The sequence below is a fragment of the Lepidochelys olivacea genome, assembly GCF_965140295.1.
Source record: "Lepidochelys olivacea isolate rLepOli2 genome assembly, chromosome: 2".
Taxonomy (NCBI): domain Eukaryota; kingdom Metazoa; phylum Chordata; order Testudines; family Cheloniidae; genus Lepidochelys; species Lepidochelys olivacea.
The window spans coordinates 233,952,813-233,975,805 of record NC_140412.1 but is presented as its reverse complement, the minus strand read 5'-3'; the positions used below and the strand labels follow the sequence as shown (position 1 = coordinate 233,975,805).

Sequence of the window (22,993 nt, the reverse complement as noted above, 5' to 3'; positions counted from 1 at the left end):
GGCAAAGCTACCATTTTATTAACTGGGCTGACCTATCCGCAGGAAAATTTCAACAAGCAAGCTTTTTCACTATTTAATTATTTGAAGTAAAACAATTTGACTAGATAATTCTATTAGAACATGCTAGACAAATGAAAATAGAAGAAACACAAAAGAAGTCTCATACTAACTTCAGAAGTGAAAAAGACAACTTCTCAACCAAGAAGGACATTTCCATTGATGTGCAAATTAAAATATAGATCATGTTTTAACTTTATACAAACTATGAATATTCCTTCCATATTATTATTTTAAAAAATTAAACTACTATATTGATTTTTAGAGCAACACAGAAAAGGCAAGTAATTTAAGTCACTGTAACCATGATGAAGACTCTATCTATAAAAACAGATAACCAAATGCTGGTTTTAAGAGAAATCAATTGTTTTGATTAAATTTAGGCATAAATCTTTCAATTAAATGAAAGAAAGCCCCTATCTTTCAAACAAAAGCACTCAAATACTCTCTAAGAGAGGCAAGAATGAATACAACTGAGAAACACAGTGGGATTTGAAAGGCAAAATGAAAAATTAATGGCACACCTACATAAACTAATTTATACCTCTGCCCACTGTACAACAAGGGCATATCAAATGATTAAAAACCACAAGGGTAGAAGGTCTGTCTTCTAGTAATGTGAAACATCTATAATCTCCACTGTATTACTGGTTTAACTGATCTCTTCTATGTTAACTAAACTGGATATTCTGTAAATTATTCATTAATTCAACTCTAATTGTTTTACAAATGGGCAAATTAACAACAATAATATTTAATATTGAAATATTACATTAGGGTACAAACTCTTTTAAAGTAGAATTTACACAATTTTTCAAAATTATGAGGGCATACAGGTATAATATTCTGGGGATTCTCCATCTCCTTCACAACCTAAATGAAGTTGAGATTTAATTCAGAGTAATAATCTGGATTCCCTTTTACCTCAGTTTGTTCCCTATTCCTTCCACTTCACTACCTCATGGTAGTTAACCAGTATCTGCTTTATAGATTTGTGGTAATATCAAACTTAAAAGAAAATCAGTCTTCCTTAAAACCAAGAATCTATATATTGGAATCCCAAATTAATTCTTTATCCTGGCTGGCACCAGACAGCAGGATTTGATTTAGCAATAAAATCACTATCAAAATTATATTTTGCAGTAGTCTTATTTTCTTAAACCAACTTGATCCAAGATACACTAATAATGCTACAAATAATCTGTAATTCAAAAAAGCTATTCACAGTTATTCCATAATATTAGTAGTAATGAGTGAGCTGTTTTTTCAATAAACATTGGTATTTTAAATTCCTAAATAAAGCCCAGTACTCTTTGTTGTTATTCAAATGATGAAAGAAACATCCACAATAACCAAGTCCAAAGAATTACTGCTCTCTGAAGGATGCTTTCAAAATAAACTACATTTTAATATGTGGCCTGTAAGCACTTTACATCAGAAATGAACTTTGCAGCTTGAAACAAAGGATTCACTATACAAAATGATGTATAATATTTTGAAAGTCATACCTAAACATTCAATTTCACCTAATATTTTTGTTTTCTTTCACTGAATATAGACTAGAAAATTTCACATTTTTCACATTCAGCACCATCACTATTGTCTCAAGCAGCTAAATTGAAGTAGTGCTACATTCAGTTCAACCAAGAGGTCAATGTGCCTCAGTTGCCTGGAGACTGATGGTTGCTACAGCAGCACCAGATAAGCCAAGCTAAATAAGCTTCAGTTTGAAGGCAGAAAGCATTTACGACTAGACTGAAACACAGATGCAGTTGTCTCAGCATGCAGTAGTGTGCAAAATCATGCAAGTGCCTATCAGTCTAATTCCATGTTCATATAAATATGTGTAGTCCATCTTACTGAAACCAGAAGAAAATATAAACGGTAAAGATTTTAATTAGACTAAATACTGGATTACTTGCAACTATGATTCCTTTGTTCTTCTAGTTGAGTCACATGTTACAAGGAATTTTCCCTCTGGCTGTAAATTCCTCTTCCACCCTACTCTTCCCCACACCCATACCCAAAATCCTCAATCATAATGAATGAGAAGAAAAAGTCTTTTACCTAATTTTGCCTGGAAGTAATCAACAATTAATCAAAACAGGTTTGAAATAATGAACAAATAAATTCATACTGAAAATCGTATTAACATGACAGTTTCTTAATAACACTGACTCATGTCAAATCTCCTGAAGTTTAAATATAATTCGATCAGATAAAAATGTATTTTGTTGAGTTTGGGAGGGAAGTCACTATCTTGCACTTTCATTTCCTCATAATGCAGAAATCCCTCCTCTCTTATTGTAAAGGGATGATGTGAAATGCCTTCTAAATCAGTCAACATTACCTCCACTATAGAATGATACAAGGCATTCCCCCTTTACCATAAATGCTCTCATACCCTGAAGGCCTAGGAACTGAGGACAGAGTTCAGGACCTGACATCTGATTCCCACATATGGTAGTGTTTTGAGCTGCCACTAGACATTCAGATCAGCCTGAATATTAACAATTTAATTTCCCAGATAAAGACTATGTCAAACTGGAGTTAAGGTTGAGTACATAGCAGTAATTTAAGGGTAAAAATGTGACAGAGATTTTATAATTACACCAAAAACAAACACTAAAAACACAGGAAATAAAGAGGAAAGGTTAAATTTAGAAGAAATCCAAACAAGTTCAGACATGGACATGCACAATTAAGGCACCCAAACCTTAACTCTGCCCTGCTACAACGCTATACAAGAACCATACAATTATGATTACATTACAGCATAATAGCATCCACACTCCCAGATTAGATTAAAAGGATTTATTTTTTTAAAAATATTTTGCTCATGGTATTTCTGCAGGGTCGAGTTAAGGCTGTTTGGGTATTTTAACTGTACTTTGTATTTCTACATGTTGACCTAAATGATGGCTCTTCCTGTAGAGTAATAGCATTTGCTGACACCACCATAATTGGAAATATTGTTAGGAAAATAGAAAAGCGAGAATTGCCATATTGGATTAATCAATCTAGTCCAGTATCCTGTTTCTGACAATGGTCAGCACCATATGTTCCAGAGGAAGGTCCAAGGAACCTCCTCATTTCTAATAGTTAGAGTTTGGCTTCAACCCTGATATATAATGTGTAATCTGACCTGTAAAATTTGTTAGCATTAATTATGACAACACTGGATATTATTATTCATACCCATTTTTGAATCAAGCTAAATTCCTGATGTCAACAATTTCCTCTGGAAATGAGTTCCAAGGTCTAATTATATGTTGTGTGAAAAAGTATTTTTTAAACAGTTTTGGGTTTGCTATCTTAATTGAATGGATTTTCCTTTATTCTTGTGTTATGAGACAGGAAGAACAGAGGGATTTCTGGCTCTTAGCTAGTTTTGATCAATGTCAATACTTTGCTTCTTACCCCATGACTAGGAGCCTCTTATGAGGTACCCTGTCAAAGCTATTTTGAAAGTCTAAATTACGTTAACTGGTTTTCCTTTATTCACTACTCTGATACATTCAAAGCATTCTAACAGATTAGTGAAACATGATTGCCCTTTGCAGGAACTGTGCTGGTTAGACCTATCATATCACGATTTCCAGATGTATTATTACTCTATTTTTAATTATTATTCATACTGAAAGTAATATAAATCATCCTGAGAAAGACCTACACAGATGAAGGAAGTAGTCAGTTTAGTTTTAACATTAGCAAATCTTAATGTTTTATTTTGGATCTAAAAATTAAAGGCAACAGACATTATAATTTAAGTAAAAAACCCATAAAATGTATTGAGAACGAAAGGACCTTGCTCTAAAAAAAAGAAAAATTTGATATGGCTTGAGGTCATGATGTTCCTCACCTCGAGTACATCTCCCACTTCTCTGTAGTTTAAATCTAGAACTTATTAACTCTAATAATTTTCAATAAGAAAACTACTAAATTGATCCAAAACATGGGAGCTATGAGTTTAGGTTGCAGAATGGATATAGAAACTCTCCCTGGTCTCCAGGGCTTTGGATCAAATAAGGACATATCAGGATGTTAGTAAAAATGATCAAATCCAGGTTGAGGGACATTTCACCTGTGCTTTTGGGCATTTATAGATGTAGAAATGAACCAGAGTATTCAAGCTCACTCAGGGAGGTCTTCATTGATTGAGATGGCCACTATCTTTATGCTGTAGCTCTAAAATATCAAACAGGTTTGTAACCATGGAAATGACCAACGAGGAAGAGTTTCCACATATGTTCCACAGGAGTAGGATGCTACAAGGACAGACTTACTTGGAAGGAAATCTTTGTGAGAGCTACTGTACATTTGAGAAAAGCAAATTACAAAGGGTTGGGGAGATAAGATTCCTATTTGTCTGATTAGCTTCTCCCAACAGAAGAAAAAAGTCCAAGAGAATCGTGGCTTCCAAAGGCAGTTTCCATGTATGAGAAATGAGACTAATCATTCGTATAGTATGTGCCTATTTCAGGCTCTGGATTTGGAGATGAACTATTAGGATGATATTTTAGACCTTGGTTACTGTGCCACAGAAGTTCTCTATTATAGTGGATGATCCAAAGAGTGTCTAATCCTCATCTTCAGCCATCGTTTGTGGTTGTGAATGATGTCTTGGGTTCAAAATGGGGAACCCATTTAAATCATCATATAATTATAATACAAGATTTCTGGAAACCTCCAAAGACCTTACTTATCCATCCACCAGACCCCCACCTCACTCAATGTGCAGAATGGACCTGCTCTGGGGATTATTCAGAGTTGTGGTATGAACAAGACTGTTGTCTCATTTCAACCCTGCCTCTGCACTAGAGTTCCTATGTGATGCTAGGCAAATCATTTAAACCAAGCTTTTCACAGGTGACCACTAAGTGCATGTTCCTCATTTTCTGGGTGCCCAATTTGAGGTACCTAGAACTCCAGCTCAAGTCAATGAGACCTGTGCTCTGAACAAATAAAGTGCTATACAATGCTATGTTCTCTGAAAAATCAGGCCATAGGCATTTCAAACTGGACACCCAAAATTAGTGGATACTTTTGACATTAACGTCTTTGTGCCTTATTTCCCCATCTATAAAATGGGAATAATGCCACTATCCTTCCTCTCAGGGTTGTGGTGAAGATAAATTTATGTGAAGAACTCATATGTTCAGATGAGCACCACAGAAACCCCCCCAAGGAAATTAATTTTGTACTCTGAGCAGGAAATAAATGATGCAATAAATAATGCATGGGGCCACACATTGAATGATGAAAATAAGATTAAATATTGCATAGCTGCTCATTCAGTAAGCACCGTCCATCCTGTACATTAAATGAGACAAGGGCCCTGTGGAAAAAATAGTCTGTGATTATGTAAAGACTGTATCATAATATATATGCAGAAAGGGGCCAAATTAAGGTTGTCTGAGCAACCTTAATTTTGGCATTTTCTAACTTCTGAATGCTTGGCTTTGCAACCTTAATGCTCCTTCAGTGCATTTTGCCCTCTGTAATATTATACCAAATGACAACGAAGAACTCACTCTTCACCACTGTGTCAAAAATCTGTACACCGCTTTGGTAATGGAGTATCATGCATTCAGCGACTCCTTCGCCCCTTCATCTGCCTGGCAAGGGCACTATATTAATGGGAACTCCGAGCTGAAGACAACACTCATCATGAGAGGTGTCTCAAGCATTTCGTGATTACTTCCAGATTTGGGATGGAAGGGGGATCTCAAACACAGACCTCTTTCCCAAATGAGAAAACACACAATGCCTTCAGTACTGTTCTGGAGGAGGCAGACATGCTGGCACTTTCACAGATAACTTACAATAGAACCTCAGAATTACGAACACCAGAGTTACTAACTGACCAGTCAGCCACACCCCTCATTTGGAACTGGAAGTAGGCAAACAGACAGCAGCAGAGACCAAACTAAACAAAAAACAAATACAGTACAGTACTGTGTTAAACATAAACTACTAAACAAATAAAGGGAAAGCAGCATTTTTCTTCTGCATAATAAAATTTCAAAGATGTATTAAGTCAATGTTCAGTTGTTAACTTTTGGATGAACCACCATAATGTTTTGTTCAGAGTTACAAACATTCCCGAGATCTTCATAACTCTGCGGTTCTACTGTACTTCTGGATCGACAAAAATAGTCCTTGTATGTCTTCGGCTACCACTGCTTTATTAACAAGGTTCTTCAGGAAAATCAAATAGGACCAAGCCTGTGATTAAACTAATAGTTTCAACTTGGACTTGACAGTTTTGATTCTGAAGGTCTTATACGATATAAGCTTTTTTGTATAAAAATATTCTGTCTTACAAATAGATTCATAGATATTTAGGTCAGAAGGGACCATTATGATCATCTAGTCTGACCTCCTGCACAACGCAGGCCACAGAATTTCACCCACCACTCCTGCAAAAAACCTCTCACCTATGTCTGAGCTATTGAAGTCCTCAAATCGTGGTTTAAAGACTTCAAGGAGCAGAGAATCCTCCAGCAAGTGACCCGGGTCCCATGCTACAGAGGAAAGTGAAAAACCTCCAGGGCCTCTTCCAATCTACCCTGGAGGAAAATTCCTTCACGACCCCAAATATGGCGATCAGCTAAACCCTGAGCATATGGACAAGATTCACCAGCCAGATACTACAGAAAATTCTTTCCTGGGTAACTCAGATCCCACCCCATCTAATATCCCATCACAGGCCACTGGGCCTATTTACCATGAATATTTAATTACCAAAACCATGTTATCCCATCATACCATCTCCTCCATAAACTTATTGAGTTTAATCTTAAAGCCACATAGATCTTTTGCCCCCCATGCTTCCCTTGGAAGGCTATTCCAAAACTTCACTCTTCTGACGGTTAGAAACCTTCGTCTAATTTCAAGTCTAAACTTTCTCGTGGCCAGTTTATATCCATTTGTTCTTGTGTCCACATTGGTACTGAGCTTAAATAATTCCTCTCCCTCTCCGGTATTTACCCCTCTGATATATTTATAGAGAGCAATCATATCTCCCCTCAACCTTCTTTTAGTTAGGCTAAACAAGCCAAGCTCCTTGAGTCTCCTTTCATAAGACAAGTTTTCCATTCCTCGGATCATCCTAGTAGCCCTTCTCTGTACCTGTTCCAGTTTGAATTCATCCTTCTTAAACATGGGAGACCAGAACTGCACACAGTATTCCAGGTGAGGTCTCACCAGTGCCTTGTATAACGGTACTAAAACCTCCTTATCCCTACTGAAAATACCTCTCCTGATGCATCCCAAGACCGAATTAGCTTTTTTCATGGCCATATCACATGCTTGTATTAAAAAGACATGTAAAGCTGCTACTTAGCGTTTAGATATTTAAAGTGGAGGTCCAATTTGAAAGAGCAATCCTGCACTCTTACTTAACTAGATCTCCTCAGACCCATCTTCTTTGAGGATTGTATCTGCCAGTTAATCTCCTAATACTGCCAAATACTCAAAGAAAGGTTACTCAAATAAAAATATATAACAACTCTTAGTAATTATGTTTGGACACTTCCTCTACTAAAAATTACAGTGCAGTGCTGCAGGTACAGAACGGCTATTATTTCCTTCTAAGAGTTGGTTACATTTCAGCAATGACTGATTAAGCCTATATAGAATTTTAAGGATAAAGGCATTCTAAACATTATTGAATCATGGCTTTTGTTTTCCATAATTAAGGTAGAGTTCAGTTTTGCATTTAAAACAGGGATTCAACCATTTTGTTATACACAAACAATACAGCATAGCTCCCCAAAATTATAGCATTTACTCTGAATAAAGAATTAATCTTCTGATAGTTTAAGTAAATTTGTTAGTTTATGAGTTAAAATTAATTAGAAAATGGTTGACTTAAGAAATTTAGTATCCTGTGTCAGACTTTTTTTTTGTCCCAAGTGACCTTGCTAAAGAAATAGGACAGACTCCTCAAACTTCCCATAGAGTTAACACTCACTGAAATCTGATGCATGGCTACACTTTAAATTATTTTTTTTTATTTTAGGATTAATAGGTTTTTTCCCTTTAATCATTTTACTATTATTTTTCATAACTGAAAATATTCTTCTTCAGCAAGACCGATGAGTAATGTCCTACAGACCAATCTATGAAGAACTGCCCTCATTCAAAATGGCTGACATCTACTGTTCTCAATTGGAAAGAAACTGCCAGTTTCCCTTAAATCAAAGACACAAACTTTCAAAATGTTCATGCCTTTTCATTATTCCCAATGTAAGTAAATTCAAACTGCCCTCAGGCAAGATGGTGGCCCTTGACAGTAAAGGTGTTAAAAGTACCTGTGATCCCAGTCAAGACAAACCTTACAAGAGAGGTCCGTCCCCCTTACTAGGCTGTTGCCTCTGAAGCTCAGTGATGAAAATCCCAGCTAACGTGTTCATCCATTGTTGCCAGATGCAAAACTAGATACAGAGAAGTGGGGGCAGCCTCTCTTCCCCAACAATATTTTTTCTAAATGAACTGCTGGGAGAGACGGAACCATCCTTTCTCTCCCCAGCTTTCTGTGCCCTCTCACTAAGCCTGTACCTGGGAATGAGAGAGAGAGAGGTGGAAGTGAAACCCTCTGAGCCTCCCTTTCCATAAACATGAGAAGCTGTGGACAAGGTGCAGGGAGGGGAAATGGGGAAGGAGGGTCTTCCTTAAAGGGGCTGGAGTTGCAGCTAGTAGCTGTCTCTCTTCCACTTCTTTCCTTCTACTAGTTGCTCAGTTCAGGGCAGCACAGTAGGGAGGTGGTAGAAGAGAAGGGAACTAGGAAAAAAGCAAACAGAGCAGCTTGGAAGGAAGAAGCAGGGCTCATGTCTCTCCAGCCCTGCCCCTGACCCATGCAGTGTGTTCTTCCCTCCAAGCTGGCCCCTCTCCACTACAGTATCCAGGCCTCCCCACAGCAAGCAAGGAACACATCTCCCTGAAGTCATCAGTCCCTTCTATACAAATGTTTCTATTGTCTTACCTCCCTCCCTCCTATAACCTGACTCACGTGCAGTGCCTGGAGAAAAGGACAACTATGTTGACAATGGTGACATAGTGTTCCTGGTCATGTTTCAGAATGGCTGGAAGGTGGAGTTTCCAGTAGAGCCAGAGAGAGAAATTATGAGCAGGGTTTCTGTTCCAAAATAATTTTATGTTTGAGAGAAAGATCCTCTGACCACAGTTCAACCGATGTTGTCCATCTCCGGGAAACACTGAGGTATCAGAACTTATAATATTTCTATGCCATAAAGTACGCATTTTCTGGTCAGCCATGAACACTCCAATTTCCTGATTAATGTTCTTCCACTACTTATTAATAGCTTTCATTTAGTGTTGGGATGCACTGGCAGAGCTGTAGGGCAAAGGGAGTTGCAGTGCACTGGCAGAGCTGCAGAGTGTAGTGGCATTGGCTGACTGGCAGAGGTAGAGGTGAATGGGTCTTGGGGTGCACAACCAGAGCTGGGCATGCCATGCCTCCTTCACCCGAGTTCCCAACCTCTCTCTCCTCTCCTACAATCCATCACCATTTATCTCCCACCCCTTGCAGCAGCTCCAAATCCCTCTTCCCCTATTCCACCACTCCTCCGCCCACAAATATTCCTCCCCTTCCAGGAACCATTCACATTTATTCCCCCTCCCAATACTTTGATTACATTCCCCCAAAAATAAAACTGTCTCCGGGGTCTCACAAATTGTAGTATCCTCCAGTCATTCAGTTCAAAAAACTCATTTTGTCTTAGGTGCGGGCTTGTGATTAACTTATCCTTACATATGTTAATTGAAGTGTGAGTTCATAGACACCAAGAGTTCTGTAATTCAGCCAGTCATTAGTTTTTCTCACTTTAACAGTACAAGGCAGCAGAAGAAAACAGTTTTTTGGGAGGGACCTGTAACTCAAGAACCCCTTGGTCAAAGGACCCCACATTTGGGCCACTAAAGCTACCCTGCATTGCCATGAGGCACATCAAATTTCAAAGAAATCCGACTTTGTAAGTTGAATTAAGGGGACTTAGGACGCTCCAGCTTTAAACAGATGTCATGATTAAGGCTACGATTATGTCATGGATGTCACGGAACCCGTGACTTTCATAGACCTCCATGACATTTTCTGCTTCAGCCCCAGGCAGCTCTCAGCTGCTGGTGGCAGCAGGGTCCCCACAGCTCCCAGCCGCCATGGCAGCGGAGGGGCCCCAGACCTCTCTGGCCAGGCAGGTAGGCCCCTATAGCTCCCAGCCGCCATGGGCAGCCTGCCAGCTAGGGGAAACTTGCAGCTCCCAGCCACTGCGGCAGCAGGGGGACCCTGGACTTCACTGCTGCCGTGGGACCCTCTGCAGCTGCCTGGGTGGGGGGGTCTCCAGAGTTCCCAGCCTCCACAGGTGGTGAGGTGACCCCCAACCTCTCAGCCATGGTGGGAGGGGGAGGACTCCAGCAGGCAACAGGGGATCCCAGAGCTACCAGCTGCTGCAGATGCTGAACTCTCCTTCCTTCCCATTTTGTAAGGGACATTTTTAATATAAGTCCCAGACAAGTCACAGTCTTCTGTGAATTTCTGGTTACTGCCTATGATCTGTCCATGAATTTTAATAAAAAATATCTGCGACAAAATCTTAGCCTTAGTCATGACGCACCCTAACAATACTGGCAATCTCGTGCCATTATAATGAAATTATGATCCACTTATATATATAAAATCCGCTCCCTGGGTCTAACTATTATAACTTCTTGACCAATGGAGCACAAATAATCCCGCTCAATACCAAAAAAATACTTAAGATGCTAGAGCATCAGTATACAAACTCTGATAAGAACAAATAAAAAAGGCAACATGCTAGACTTCTACAGTTCCCTGTAAAAAACTAACAACCTCACTATAGTAAATTGTGAAAATCTAAGGTCAATTCTGCAAATACAGAATCAATGATCACAAACTAGAGGCGCAAACCAACAGATATAAAGCACAGTCTAAACTCAGAGGAGCAACTGTGTAGCCAGTATGACAAAGAAGAGATCGTGACAGAGACTATTTGTATTTCACTGTCCAAATGCAAAGAAATGCAAGAAAGCTTATTTCCTCAAATTAACAGGAATCAAAAAACTTCTCAGCAAAAAGTGAGAAGGAAAATGTGCCTGACTTTGGGATAAAGAAAAGACAGCAGCATGGTACATATTACATAGTAACTTGCCACTGGATGAAGAATGGACAGCAATGACAAACACACATACAGCAGATCAACCCTCAAAACACACAGTTTATACCGATCTTAAGTGGGTCGTATCCATCTCTGACAGATACTCAAGGGGTCTGCCTTTTTCTTATATTTTGGTAACAGCTGAATAGCTTGTCACGCCAATAAAGTCTCATTGAATGTAAAGGTATTGTAAAAAGGAGCAGAGCCCAATCCGAGGAAAGCAATTGCGAGGTGTGAGTTGGTATACCAACCCTACACTAGACCAGGAGGGGTTAATGAGGCCTGTGGGTGTAATCAGCTTTGTCTTCCAACACTTGCAGTAACTGTCAATCCTGGAGAGAGGAGGTAAAAGAGGAAAAGCCAAGCTCAATGGGGGTTGGCTGGGAGAGTGCGTAGATCTCAAGCTTGCTCTGTGAAGGCAGGCCTGACAGGTGTTCGAGATTGCCATGAAGCTGCTTGGGCAGGGAAGGATGATCAGCTGGAGCTAAAACCTAAGTGTCAAAACCTCCTTGGGGCAGGTAGGCCTGGTGCAGAACCTTTTTGTTTCTTTTGTTCCTCAACTAGTTTGGATCTCCTTTGTTTTGGATCCTACAAGAGTCAGCTGGGGAAGAGATATGAGAAATGCCTACCTACAGGCCACTCTAGGAAGCAGCCCAAGGACATAGCATAGAGTCTGAACAAACTCTGCTTCATAAACTCTGCTTCATTCAAGGTCCCTGGGCTGGAACCTAGAGTAGAGGTCAGGCCTGGGTTCCCGTACCAACTTGTGTAGGATGGGAGCATGAAGACCACAGAGCCAAGGGCTGGCAGGCCTAAAAGCCTGAAGTTGATCCAAACCTCTGGTGTGAAGCTACCAGACTAGTGGAACATTGTGCTTGGGTTTTCCCGGAAGGGGCAAGACTAAAAGTGACCCGGCCAGAGGGCTGAGTTACAAGAAGCGGCAGACCACTGCAGAGCTGGCAGGGCAGTCAGAAAGAGACACAAAGGAGAGCGTGCTACACCATGCACAGCCACTGGAGGCATGGTGGCCGGTGAGTCATATTGTCTACCGACGGCAGCAGAAAACAGAAAAAAGGATGTGTCAAGAGTTGTTCCAAGTGATGAATTTTCAAATACACAACAAGTATGGGAAGCTTTAGACACTTTCTGGTGAACTGTAAGTTATCTTCTCAATCTTTTTCTCTCACTCTTTTAAAAAAATAACTAAAGCATTCACCAGAATGCACATACAACTATTGACAGGTAAATGAATGGTGAAGCAGCTGATCAATAATTTTTATCCTTAATATTTAGGCCCGACCAATTTCACGGCCATGAAAAATGTGTCACGGACTGTGAAATCAACCCTCTCCCATGAAATCTGATCTCCCCTGCTTCTGTGAGCCTGGGGCTCCTAGCTGCTAGTCTGGCTGCACTGGGGAAGGACAGGAGTTTTCCTTCCCCTGCACAGCCACTCTTGGTAGGAAGATCAGACCCACATCCAGAGGCAGCGCAGGAGCTGGGCTCCGGGCTTCTGGTCCCCTCCCACTGCAGCTCCAGGTGCCGAGTTTGGGGCTTTCGGGGCTTCCTCCCACAGCGGCTTCTGATGGGCAGGGGACTTTCTCTCCCGGCAGCATCGGCCTAGGCTCTGTACCCCTCCCCTCCTGCTGCAGCTCCAGGCACCAAGCCCAGGGTTCCCTCCACTGGGGGCTTCCGCTTCTGGAGGCTGCATCTGGGACAGCCCGGGCTTAGGCTTCTGCTCCCTGCTGCTCCAGCCGGGGCAGCTCAGAGCTTTTCTTCCCCCCCACCCTGCACCCCTGCCACCCTTACCCCACAGCCGGGGCAGTCTGGGCTCTGGGCTTCTCCCCTCCTTCCCTGCCCAGCTTCTGCTGTAGCTCCGGACACCAAGCTCTGGGCTTCCTCACCCGGAAGCTCCTCCAGGAGCTGTGGGCTTGTGCTCCTTCCAGCTGCAGCAGGGGCAGCCCGGGCTTGGGGTGTCCACCCATGAGCAGGTCCAGCCATGGCTCAGAGCTTCAGCTGGGGCTTCGGGCAGTCTGGACTTGGGGTGTCCACCCCCGAGCTGCCACAGCCAGGCAGCCTGGGACTCACGCTCGAGCTGGGGCTCATGCCCCCCTGTTGCTCCAGCTGGGGCTCGGGGAAGCCCAGACTCACGGCTTGCACCCCCCTCCCATTTCAGCCAGGGCTTGGTGCAGCCCGGGCTCAGGGCTTTCACCCCCCTGCCACTCCACCTGGGGCAGCCTGGCGTCAGGGTATCTGCCTCCAAGCCGCTCCAGCCCGGCCTCACGGCAGCCTGGATTCGGGGCTTCTACCCCCTTGATGCTCCAGCCGGGATTCAGGGCATCTTGCCCTGCGGCTCCTGTAGGGGCTGAGGGAGCCCTAGTAGGGGCTTCTACCCTGGGGCTTTTTCCAGGGCAGGGGCACCCATTTTTCCTAGGGGGCCCGCAAATTGCCTGGGGGTGCCTGCCTTAATCTGTCTCCAGCATGGACTACAAGCTAGGAGCCCTTGGCCGATGGTGCTCCCAACAGCATGGCGCAGATCCTACCCACCTCCACCTCCGGGAACCTGCTGAGAGGGTACTGCCTTCAGAGCCCAGCTCTTCTGAAAACAGCACAGAAGTGAGGATGGAAATCTTGGGAATCCCCCTACAACAACTTTACAAACCCCCCCTCAATCCCATTTTGGGTCAGGACCCCCCACAGTTACAGCACTGTGAAATTTTAGATTTAAATATCTGAAATCTTGAAATTGACCAATTTTAAAATCCTCTGGCCATGAAATTGACCAAAATGGATCATGAATTTGGTAGGGCCCTATTAATATTCATTGGGTTGTCCCATGCCTTATTTACTGCACAACCTCTAAACCCTGCACTGATTAAATAGTTTTTGTTAGAGTTTGTTGGAAACTTTTAATCTGATTGATTTTCCAACAAAAAATGCCCTTTTTGCAAAACTTAAATTTTCCGCAGGAAATTTCCCACTCTTCTGCCAAAAGTGAAATTGACACAAGTTTTCCAGGAGGGCTGCTGGGACTGAGCGTCCTGGCTCTCAGCCTCCTCTCCAGCTCCAGGGTTGGAAAAGCAGAAACCTTTCAGCCTCCCTCCCAGCTCTAGGGCCAGAGTCTGAGTGCTCAGGCTCTCTGAACCTGTAGCCCTAAGGCTGGGGAAAGGCTGACAGAGTTTGGGGAAGGCTGAGTGACTGGGTCTTCTAGCTCTTTGGACAGCTGGGCTGGGCTCTTATCAATTTGACAGAAAGTAAAACTGACAAGAGCATTCTAGACAGACAACTAGGAAGCTAAACATTTCCATCTTTGATGTTTTGTCCTGGTTTGGGAGGATTTTATTTTATTTTTTTTGGAAAGGGAATTCCTTTTTCCTACCGGTTCTAGCTTTTATTACTTCCTACTTTTCCATAAGGCCGTCATTGCCATAGTATCTGTGTTCCTCACAAGCATTAATTAATCTATTTTCACAACACTTCTGTGAAGTACAGTGGTATTATCCTTGTTTTACAGATTGGGAACTGAGGTGTAAAGGTTAAGGGCAAAATGTCCCCTTTGGGCATCTTAATTTCTGAATACCCAACTCTGATTTTTTCGCAGAGGTGGTATGGTCCCACTGCTCCAACTGATTTCAACTAGAATGGAGAGTGCTCAGTACTATTGTAAAGTCCTGGACATCTGGAGTTAGAAACACAAACATTGAGGAGCATACAATTACTGGCTACTTCTGAAAATTTTGGTCTAAATGACTTGCCCAGTACCACATAAGAAATCTGTGGCAAAACCAGACATAGAACACAGTTCTTCAAGTTCTGAGTGGTTTACCGAATTTACAAGACCGCTCTTTCTTTGTGCAGCCCCCTAACTCATTCGCTACGCATTTTCCAACATCCCCAGTGTCTGAGGCAAGGATGCTACAGAAAAACAGCTTCATTTACTACCTAACACTGCCTGATTCATTATCCAAGCTGTGTACTGAATAAAGCATGGGTTTGTGGGGGGAAAAAAAGTAGTATGATTATGTAATTAAATACTCCTAAGGAGTAAAAATAATTAATTTTGGCATTTCCTAACTTGTTAGCATTTCACTTTGCAAACTTTATGCTCTTCTAATTCAACTTTTTGCATTGAATTTCCACGTTGTGTGTGCGCGCGCTGGTGGTGTGTTTTTGATTTTTTTTTTTTTAAAAGAAAACTGAAAAACCAGACATTCAAGCTCGTGCATCAGTTTATCTGCCTGATAATGCTGAATAAAGGGATTTTGAGATTCTGTGTTTGGATTTGAAGGGGAGTGTAGGTTAGTGCTTAAACAAGGAACCAAAAGCTATCACCCTAGGGTTCCATTTAAAAACAACAGCAGCAGCGCTTTGTATTTACACAGTGGATATTCGCCAGTGGGTCTCAAAGCACTGCACGAAGATGGGTATGCAAAAATAAAATTGTTTATTGTCTAACACTAATGGCCATAATACTTTTCATTTCTATGTTTACCTTATCAATTGTCTGCATTGTGTAACTTCTGATTTATAGTCATTGCTATGAACTACCCTCCTTTTCCCCATTTGGAAAATATATTGGGTTATTTTATTTTATATTATTATTGCTGCTTTCACTCCCTTCCCTTCTCAACAGGGACAGTTTTCAACTAGCATAAGCTTCTTTTCTGATTGCAGAATTGTGACATTTTGGGCAGCTAGTAAAATATTTTTAAACAACAACTACTCATCATTCAGATTAAGTATTTCCACACAATCTCTTTTGCTCATAACAGCTTTCAGCTCTGGGAAATTGACCTCTTAGAGGGCCAAATGTTATAGGCAGGGCTGGTAAAAATGCCTATTATTAAGGTTGTCAGATGCTTCCCATTGCATGACCCTTTTCCAGTTGCTTTTAAATTCTCCAACTAGAACAATTTGGACTGAAATTTTCCAAGCTGGGAACTCTTTAATTCTTTTAAACTGAAAAACAATTCGGAATAATATTTTTACCCATCCAAATGCCTGTGATGATTTACCTGAGTTGTTGCAACAACAGTAGTTACAGAAGATGTAGCTGAAGGTGACAAAGCTCCCACTTGCTGCAAGTGACCAGAAGCCTGCTGAGGTAAATGAGAACTGGAAATGGGAGTGTTAGATCCTGAGCCAGATACCGCATTAGGAAATGATACTGCTACATCATTGCTGCTATAAATACCTGGAAAAAAAACAACAAAAGTTTTATATAAAATTTCTCTCTTGTATTCATTAGTAGACATGCATATTTACTACAGAAAATTAATCTAGCAAGTTAACTAAAAAAAGCTGAAGTCAAGATTATTTAATGCACATTACAGAAAATTACTGTATTAGGATTTCAAACACAGAGATAGAAATATTCTAAACTCCAGAATATGTCAAATGTCTAAGAAACATGTGTTCTGATTTAGTAATTAATTCTTCTAAAATGTGTGTGACAGATCATAACATAGCTTTTATACACCATATCGAACGCATCTAACTATTAGCGCTACCACAATTTGTTGCTAAAATGCTTGCTTTCAAGTGATCCTGTAATCTGTTTACTACTCCAGTGAGCTATAGTCCAAGTTGAAATGGGTAAAGAATTGCGCATTGTCTTGTGCAACTGAAAATCATAGAATCATAGAATATCAGGGTTGGAAGGGACCTCAGGAGGTCATCTAGTCCAACCCCCTGCTCAAAGCAGGACGAATACCCAATTAAATCATCCCAGCCAGCGCTTTGTCAAGCCTGACCTTAAAAACTTCTAAGGAAGGAGATTCTACCACCTCCCTAGGTAACGCATTCCAGTGTTTCACCACCCTCCTAGTGAAAAAGTTTTTCCTAATATCCAACCTAAACCTCCCCCACTGCAACTTGAGACCATTACTCCTTGTCCTCTCATCTTCTACCACTGAGAATAGTCTAGAACTATTTGATGGGACAAGTGGTGCTATTCCATTAACTCAAAAACCCAAATGCCACAGAAACTTCAAGAAAAGACATCAAACGTTGGAAGACTCGTGATTAAATCATGAGAGTTGGCATCTCTGTGAATGTTAATGTTCCCATAAGAAGTCTTTGGTTATTGGGAGGAGAGGAGTTGGGTCTGAAATTTTCTGCTACAGCCAGGTAGTTCAAAAACATTCCTATCATTGCCAGAAAGACAAGAAACAGCTTAAATTTTTCAGCCATTCCACAGTAGGCTTTTTAGCAACTGTTAAGAACCTTGCAAAATTAGTAGTAGGTTGCTGCAACTCCTAGTTTAGTTTGATTTTAAGATGGAGAATAAATGTTCCAAGATAAAAGGTATTATCAGATAGTATAATGCTTATGGAGTGAAAAACTTTAGTTATTTTTTTCAGAAAGACTAGATATAGTTTAATTTGCCAATTCATCCAGAATAGGCTTTGTAATAAAATATACTACAGTTTGACTACTTGCTGTTTCTGCAAAATCATTTTGGTTTTAGGAAGAAGATGGCCTCTCTCAGTACTTTGCTGCACCCTTAAAAGAACCACATTCTAATACTGTTAGCCCTGGTCTACACTAGGACTTTAGGTCGAATTTAGCAGCGTTAAATCGATGTAAACCTGCACCCGTCCACACGATGAAGCCCTTTATTTCGACTTAAAGGGCTCTTAAAATCGATTTCCTTACTCCACCCCTGACAAGTGGATTAGCGCTTAAATCGGCCTTGCCGGGTCGAATTTGGGGTACTGTGGACACAATTCGACGGTATTGGCCTCCGGGAGCTATCCCAGAGTGCTCCATTGTGACCGCTCTGGACAGCACTCTCAACTCAGATGCACTGGCCAGGTAGACAGGAAAAGAACTGTGAACTTTTGAATCTCATTTCCTGTTTGGCCAGCGTGGCAAGCTGCAGGTGACCATGCAGAGCTCATCAGCAGAGGTGACCATGATGGAGTCCCAGAATCGCAAAAGAGCTCCAGCATAGACTGAACGGGAGGTACGGGATCTGATCGCTGTATGGGGAGAGGAATCTGTGCTACCAGAACTCCGTTCCAGTTTTCGAAATGCCAAAACCTTTCTCAAAATCTCCCAGGGCATGAAGGACAGAGGCCATAACAGGGACCCGAAGCAGTGCCACGTGAAACTTAAGGAGCTGAGGCAAGCCTACCAGAAAACCAGAGAGGCAAAAGGCCGCTCCGGGTCAGAGCCCCAAACATGCTGCTTCTATGATGAGCTGCATGCCATTTTAGGGGGTTCAGCCACCACTACCCCAGTCGTGTTGTTTGACTCCTTCAATGGAGATAGAGGCAACATGGAAGCAGGTTTTGGGGACGAAGAAGATGATGATGATGAGGTTGTAGATAGCTCACAGCAAGCAAGCGGAGAAACCATTTTTCCCGAAGCCAGGAACTGTTTCTCACCCTGGACCTGGAGCCAGTACCCCCTGAACCCACCCAAGGCTGCTTCCTGGACCCGGCAGGCGGAGAAGGGACCTCCGGTGAGCGTACCTTTTAAAATACTATACATGGTTTAAAAGCAAACATGTGAAAGGATTACTTTGCCCTGGCATTCGCGGCTCTCCTGGATGTACTCCCAAAGCCTTTGCAAAAGGTTTCTGGGGAGGGCAGCCTTATTCCGTCCTCCACGGTAGGACACTTTACCACTCCAGGCCAGTAACACGTACTCGGGAATCATTGTACAACAAAGCATTGCAGTGTATGTTTGCTGGCGTTCAAACAACATCCGTTCTTTATCTCTCTGTGTTATCCTCAGGAGAGTGAGATATCATTCATGGTCACTTGGTTGAAATAGGGTGCTTTTCTTCAGGGGACACTCAGAGGAGCCCGTTCTTGCTGGGCTGTTTACCTGTGGCTGAACAGAAATGTTCCCCACTGTTAGCCACGGGGAGGGTTGAGGGGGTAGCCACGCGGTAGGGGGAGGCAAAATGTGACCTTGTAACGAAAGCACATGTGCTATGTATGTAATGTTAACAGCAAGGTTTACCCTGAAAGACTGTAGCCACTGTTTTATAAAATGTGTCTTTTTAAATATCGCTGTCCCTTTTTTTTTCTCCACCAGCTGCATGTGTTTCAATGATCACAGGATCTTCTCCTTCCCAGAGGCTAGTGAAGATTAGAAAGAAAAAAAACGCACTTGTGATGAAATGTTCTCTGAGCTCATGCTGTCCTCCCACGCTGACAGAGCACAGACGAATGCATGGAGGCAAATAATGTCAGAGTGCAGGAAAGCACAAAATGACCAGGAGGAGAGGTGGCGGGCTGAAGAGAGTAAGTGGTGGGCTGAAAAGAGGGCTGAAACTCAAATGTGGCGGCAGCGTGATGAGAGGAGGCAGGATTCAATGCTGAGGCTGCTGGAGGACCAAACCAGTATGCTCCAGTGTATGGCTGAGCTGCAGCAAAGGCAGCTGGAGCACAGACTGCCACTACAGCCCCTGTGTAACCAACCGCCCTCCTCCCCAAGTTCCATAGCCTCCACACCCAGACGCCCAAGAATGCGGTGGGGGGGCCACCGGCCAACCAGCCACTCCGCCACAGAGGATTGCCCAAAAAAAAGAAGGCTGGCATTCAATAAATTTTAAAGTTGTAAACTTTTAAAGTGCTGTGTGGCATTTTCCTTTCCTCCTCCACCACCTCTCCTGGGCTACCTTGGTAGTCATCCCCCTATTTGTGTGATGAATGAATAAAGAATGCATGAATGTGAAGCAACAATGACTTTATTGCCTCTGCAAGCAATGATTAAAGGGAGGAGGGGAGGGTGGTTAGCTTGCAGGGAAGTAGAGTGAACCAAGGGGCGGGAGGTTTCATCAAAGAGAAACAAAGAGAACTTTCACACTGTAGCCTGGCCAGTCATGAAACTGGTTTTCAAAGCTTCTCTGATGCATACCGCGCCCTCCTGTGCTCTTCTAACTGCCCTGGTGTCTGGCTGCGTGTAACCAGCAGCCAGGCGATTTGTCTCAACCTCCCACCCTGCCATAAACGTCTCCCCCTCACTCTCACAGATATTGTGGAGCACACAGCAAGCAGTAATAACAGTGGGAATATTGGTTTCGCTGAGGTCTAAGCGAGTCAGTAAACTGCGCCAGCGCGCCTTTAAACGTCCAAATGCACATTCTACCACCATTCTGCACTTGCTCAGCCTGTAGTTCATAGAATCATAGAATATCAGGGTTGGAAGGGACCCCAGAAGGTCATCTAGTCCAACCCCCTGCTCAAAGCAGGACCAATTCCCAGTTAAATCATCCCAGCCAGGGCTTTGTCAAGCCTGACCTTAAAAACCTCTAAGGAAGGAGATTCTACCACCTCCCTAGGTAACGCATTCCAGTGTTTCACCACCCTCTTAGTGAAAAAGTTTTTCCTAATATCCAACCTAAACCTCCCCCACTGCAACTTGAGACCATTACTCCTCGGTCTGTCATCTGCTACCATTGAGAACAGTCTAGAGCCATCCTCTTTGGAACCCCCTTTCAGGTAGTTGAAAGCAGCTATCAAATCCCCCCTCATTCTTCTCTTCTGCAGGCTAAACAAGCCCAGCTCCCTCAGCCTCTCCTCATAACTCATGTGTTCCAGTCCCCTAATCATTTTTGTTGCCCTTTGCTGGACTCTCTCCAATTTATCCACATCCTTCTTGAAGTGTGGGGCCCAAAACTGGACACAGTACTCCAGATGAGGCCTCACCAATGTCGAATAGAGGGGAACGATCACGTCCCTCGATCTGCTCGCTATGCCCCTACTTATACATCCCAAAATGCCATTGGCCTTCTTGGCAACAAGGGCACACTGCTGACTCATATCCAGCTTCTCATCCACTGTCACCCCTAGGTCCTTTTCCGCAGAACTGCTGCCTAGCCATTCGGTCCCTAGTCTGTAGCTGTGCATTGGGTTCTTCCGTCCTAAGTGCAGGACCCTGCACTTATCCTTATTGAACCTCATCAGATTTCTTTTGGCCCAATCCTCCAATCCATCCATGGATTATGTGACAGAAATATTAAATGCTCTGTATAATTTCCAGAAAACATGAGTAGCTTTCTGATAAAGGCAGTCCTCTTGTAAGTGGGTTATAAGAGCTTTTATGTTGATTCTCAGATGTACATAACTTCTTTATACGGACATAAAATGCATGGAAGTAGAAGATGTGAAAATTTGCCCACAAGAAGTTATTACTTGTTACTCTTTAAAATAGAGCATGAGGAGACATAAATGTTTGACACCTTGTTTAACATCACTTACACAGTCACTAAACATGGTTTCAGATTTTGAAATAGTCCAAAAATAATGCCTTCAAAATTTAGAACAAGACTAAAAATGATCTTATTCATGGATCAACTATATCATCGGAGTACAAGTCTTCATAGAGACAACTGCAAAAAATTTATCAGCAATACATAAAGAAAGCAAGATTTATTGCTGTGCACATTGCATGGATCTACTGACAAGTCTGTAGCAGAGAAAGAGTAAGGTATACAGCAGATTTGTGCATGACAATTTTTGTACTCCCTTTGCTGACATACAGAAGTAGACCTCAAATTTGGGCCAGCTAATGGTAACATACACAAAGTAAGAAGAGATTTAAAAGTGGTTGTTTTAAAACAGATGAGTTCAAATTAGAACTGACTAGCCTAAATTTAGAAAGTGCAGCAGCGAATAAAGGTTGTTCAAGTGGTATATAGGCCAAGTTTAGACAACATACACCCTTTTTATGTTACTGTTGCGCATTACAGTAAACTTGAGCTTGCAATTCAGGATCTCAACAAAAAACTAGTCCTATCTTCAGAAGCGTGAGTGTATTTTGAAAGACATTTTAATTTTTTCTATTTCAGTCCAAAAAGAGGAAAAACACCAAACTCTTGCTGATGACTAAGGCAACAGTAAGCTATTTGGGAGGTATCTACAATATATGCTTGATTGCTAGTCAGTATGGAACACTTTTGTCATAAACATAGGGAGAAGGGTAGCAACCTTTAGTATGCAGTAGCATAAAATCTCTCCTTGGCAGTTGTACTGGATTGCTTTACCTGTAAGGGGTTAAGCAGTTCAAACAACCTAGAAGGACCAAAGAAGATACTTTCAAATCGGGGAGCAGGGGGGAAAGATTTTTTTGTTCCCTCTCTGGACAGAGGGAGAAGCCAGGTAGGTACAACATCTCCTGAAAATATACCTGGAATAATCCATCTAAAACCACAGAAATTGTAAGTAGGGCAAGGAAATTTGTTAGGTTATCTTTTGTTTTGGCTTGTGAATTTTCCTTTGCTACAGAGGTAGTTTTATTCCTGTTTGTGTAATTATGAAGCTGAGACCAGAGAGGAATCCTCTGCGTTTTAAATCTTTTTTTTTTGTTTAAATCTGTAAAGTTACCTTCCGTCCTGATTTTGCAGGTGTGATTCTTTCATTTTTTTCTTTATAAATAAAGTTCTTCTTTTAAGAACCCGATTGATTTCAGGTTTCAGAGTGGTAGCCGTGTTAGTCTGTATCAGCAAAAAGAATGAGGAGTACTTGTGGCACCTTAGAGACTAACTAATTTATTTGGGCATAAGCTTTTGTGGGCTAAAACCCACTTCATCAGAGGCATGTAGTGGAAAATACAGTAGGAAGATATATATACACACACACACACACACACACAGAGAACATGAAAAGATGGGGGTTGCCATACCAACTGTAATGAGACAAATCAATTAAAGTGAGCTATTATCAGCAGGAGAAAAAAAAACTTTTGTAGTGATCATCAGGATGGTCCATTTCAAACAGTTG

General features: G+C 42.0%; 1 protein-coding gene across 3 annotated transcripts in view; it reads right to left on the bottom strand.

Moving 5' to 3' along the window:
- MLLT10 (MLLT10 histone lysine methyltransferase DOT1L cofactor) overlaps nt 1-22,993 on the bottom strand; it is a 238,691-nt gene that overhangs the window by 30,329 nt on the left and 185,369 nt on the right. For all 3 annotated transcript variants that reach the window (XM_084621830.1, XM_084621831.1, XM_084621832.1), the window contains one exon: nt 16,271-16,449. In XM_084621830.1, the coding sequence (XP_084477956.1) occupies nt 16,271-16,449 (179 nt within the window). The remainder of the gene's footprint in view (nt 1-16,270; nt 16,450-22,993) is intronic.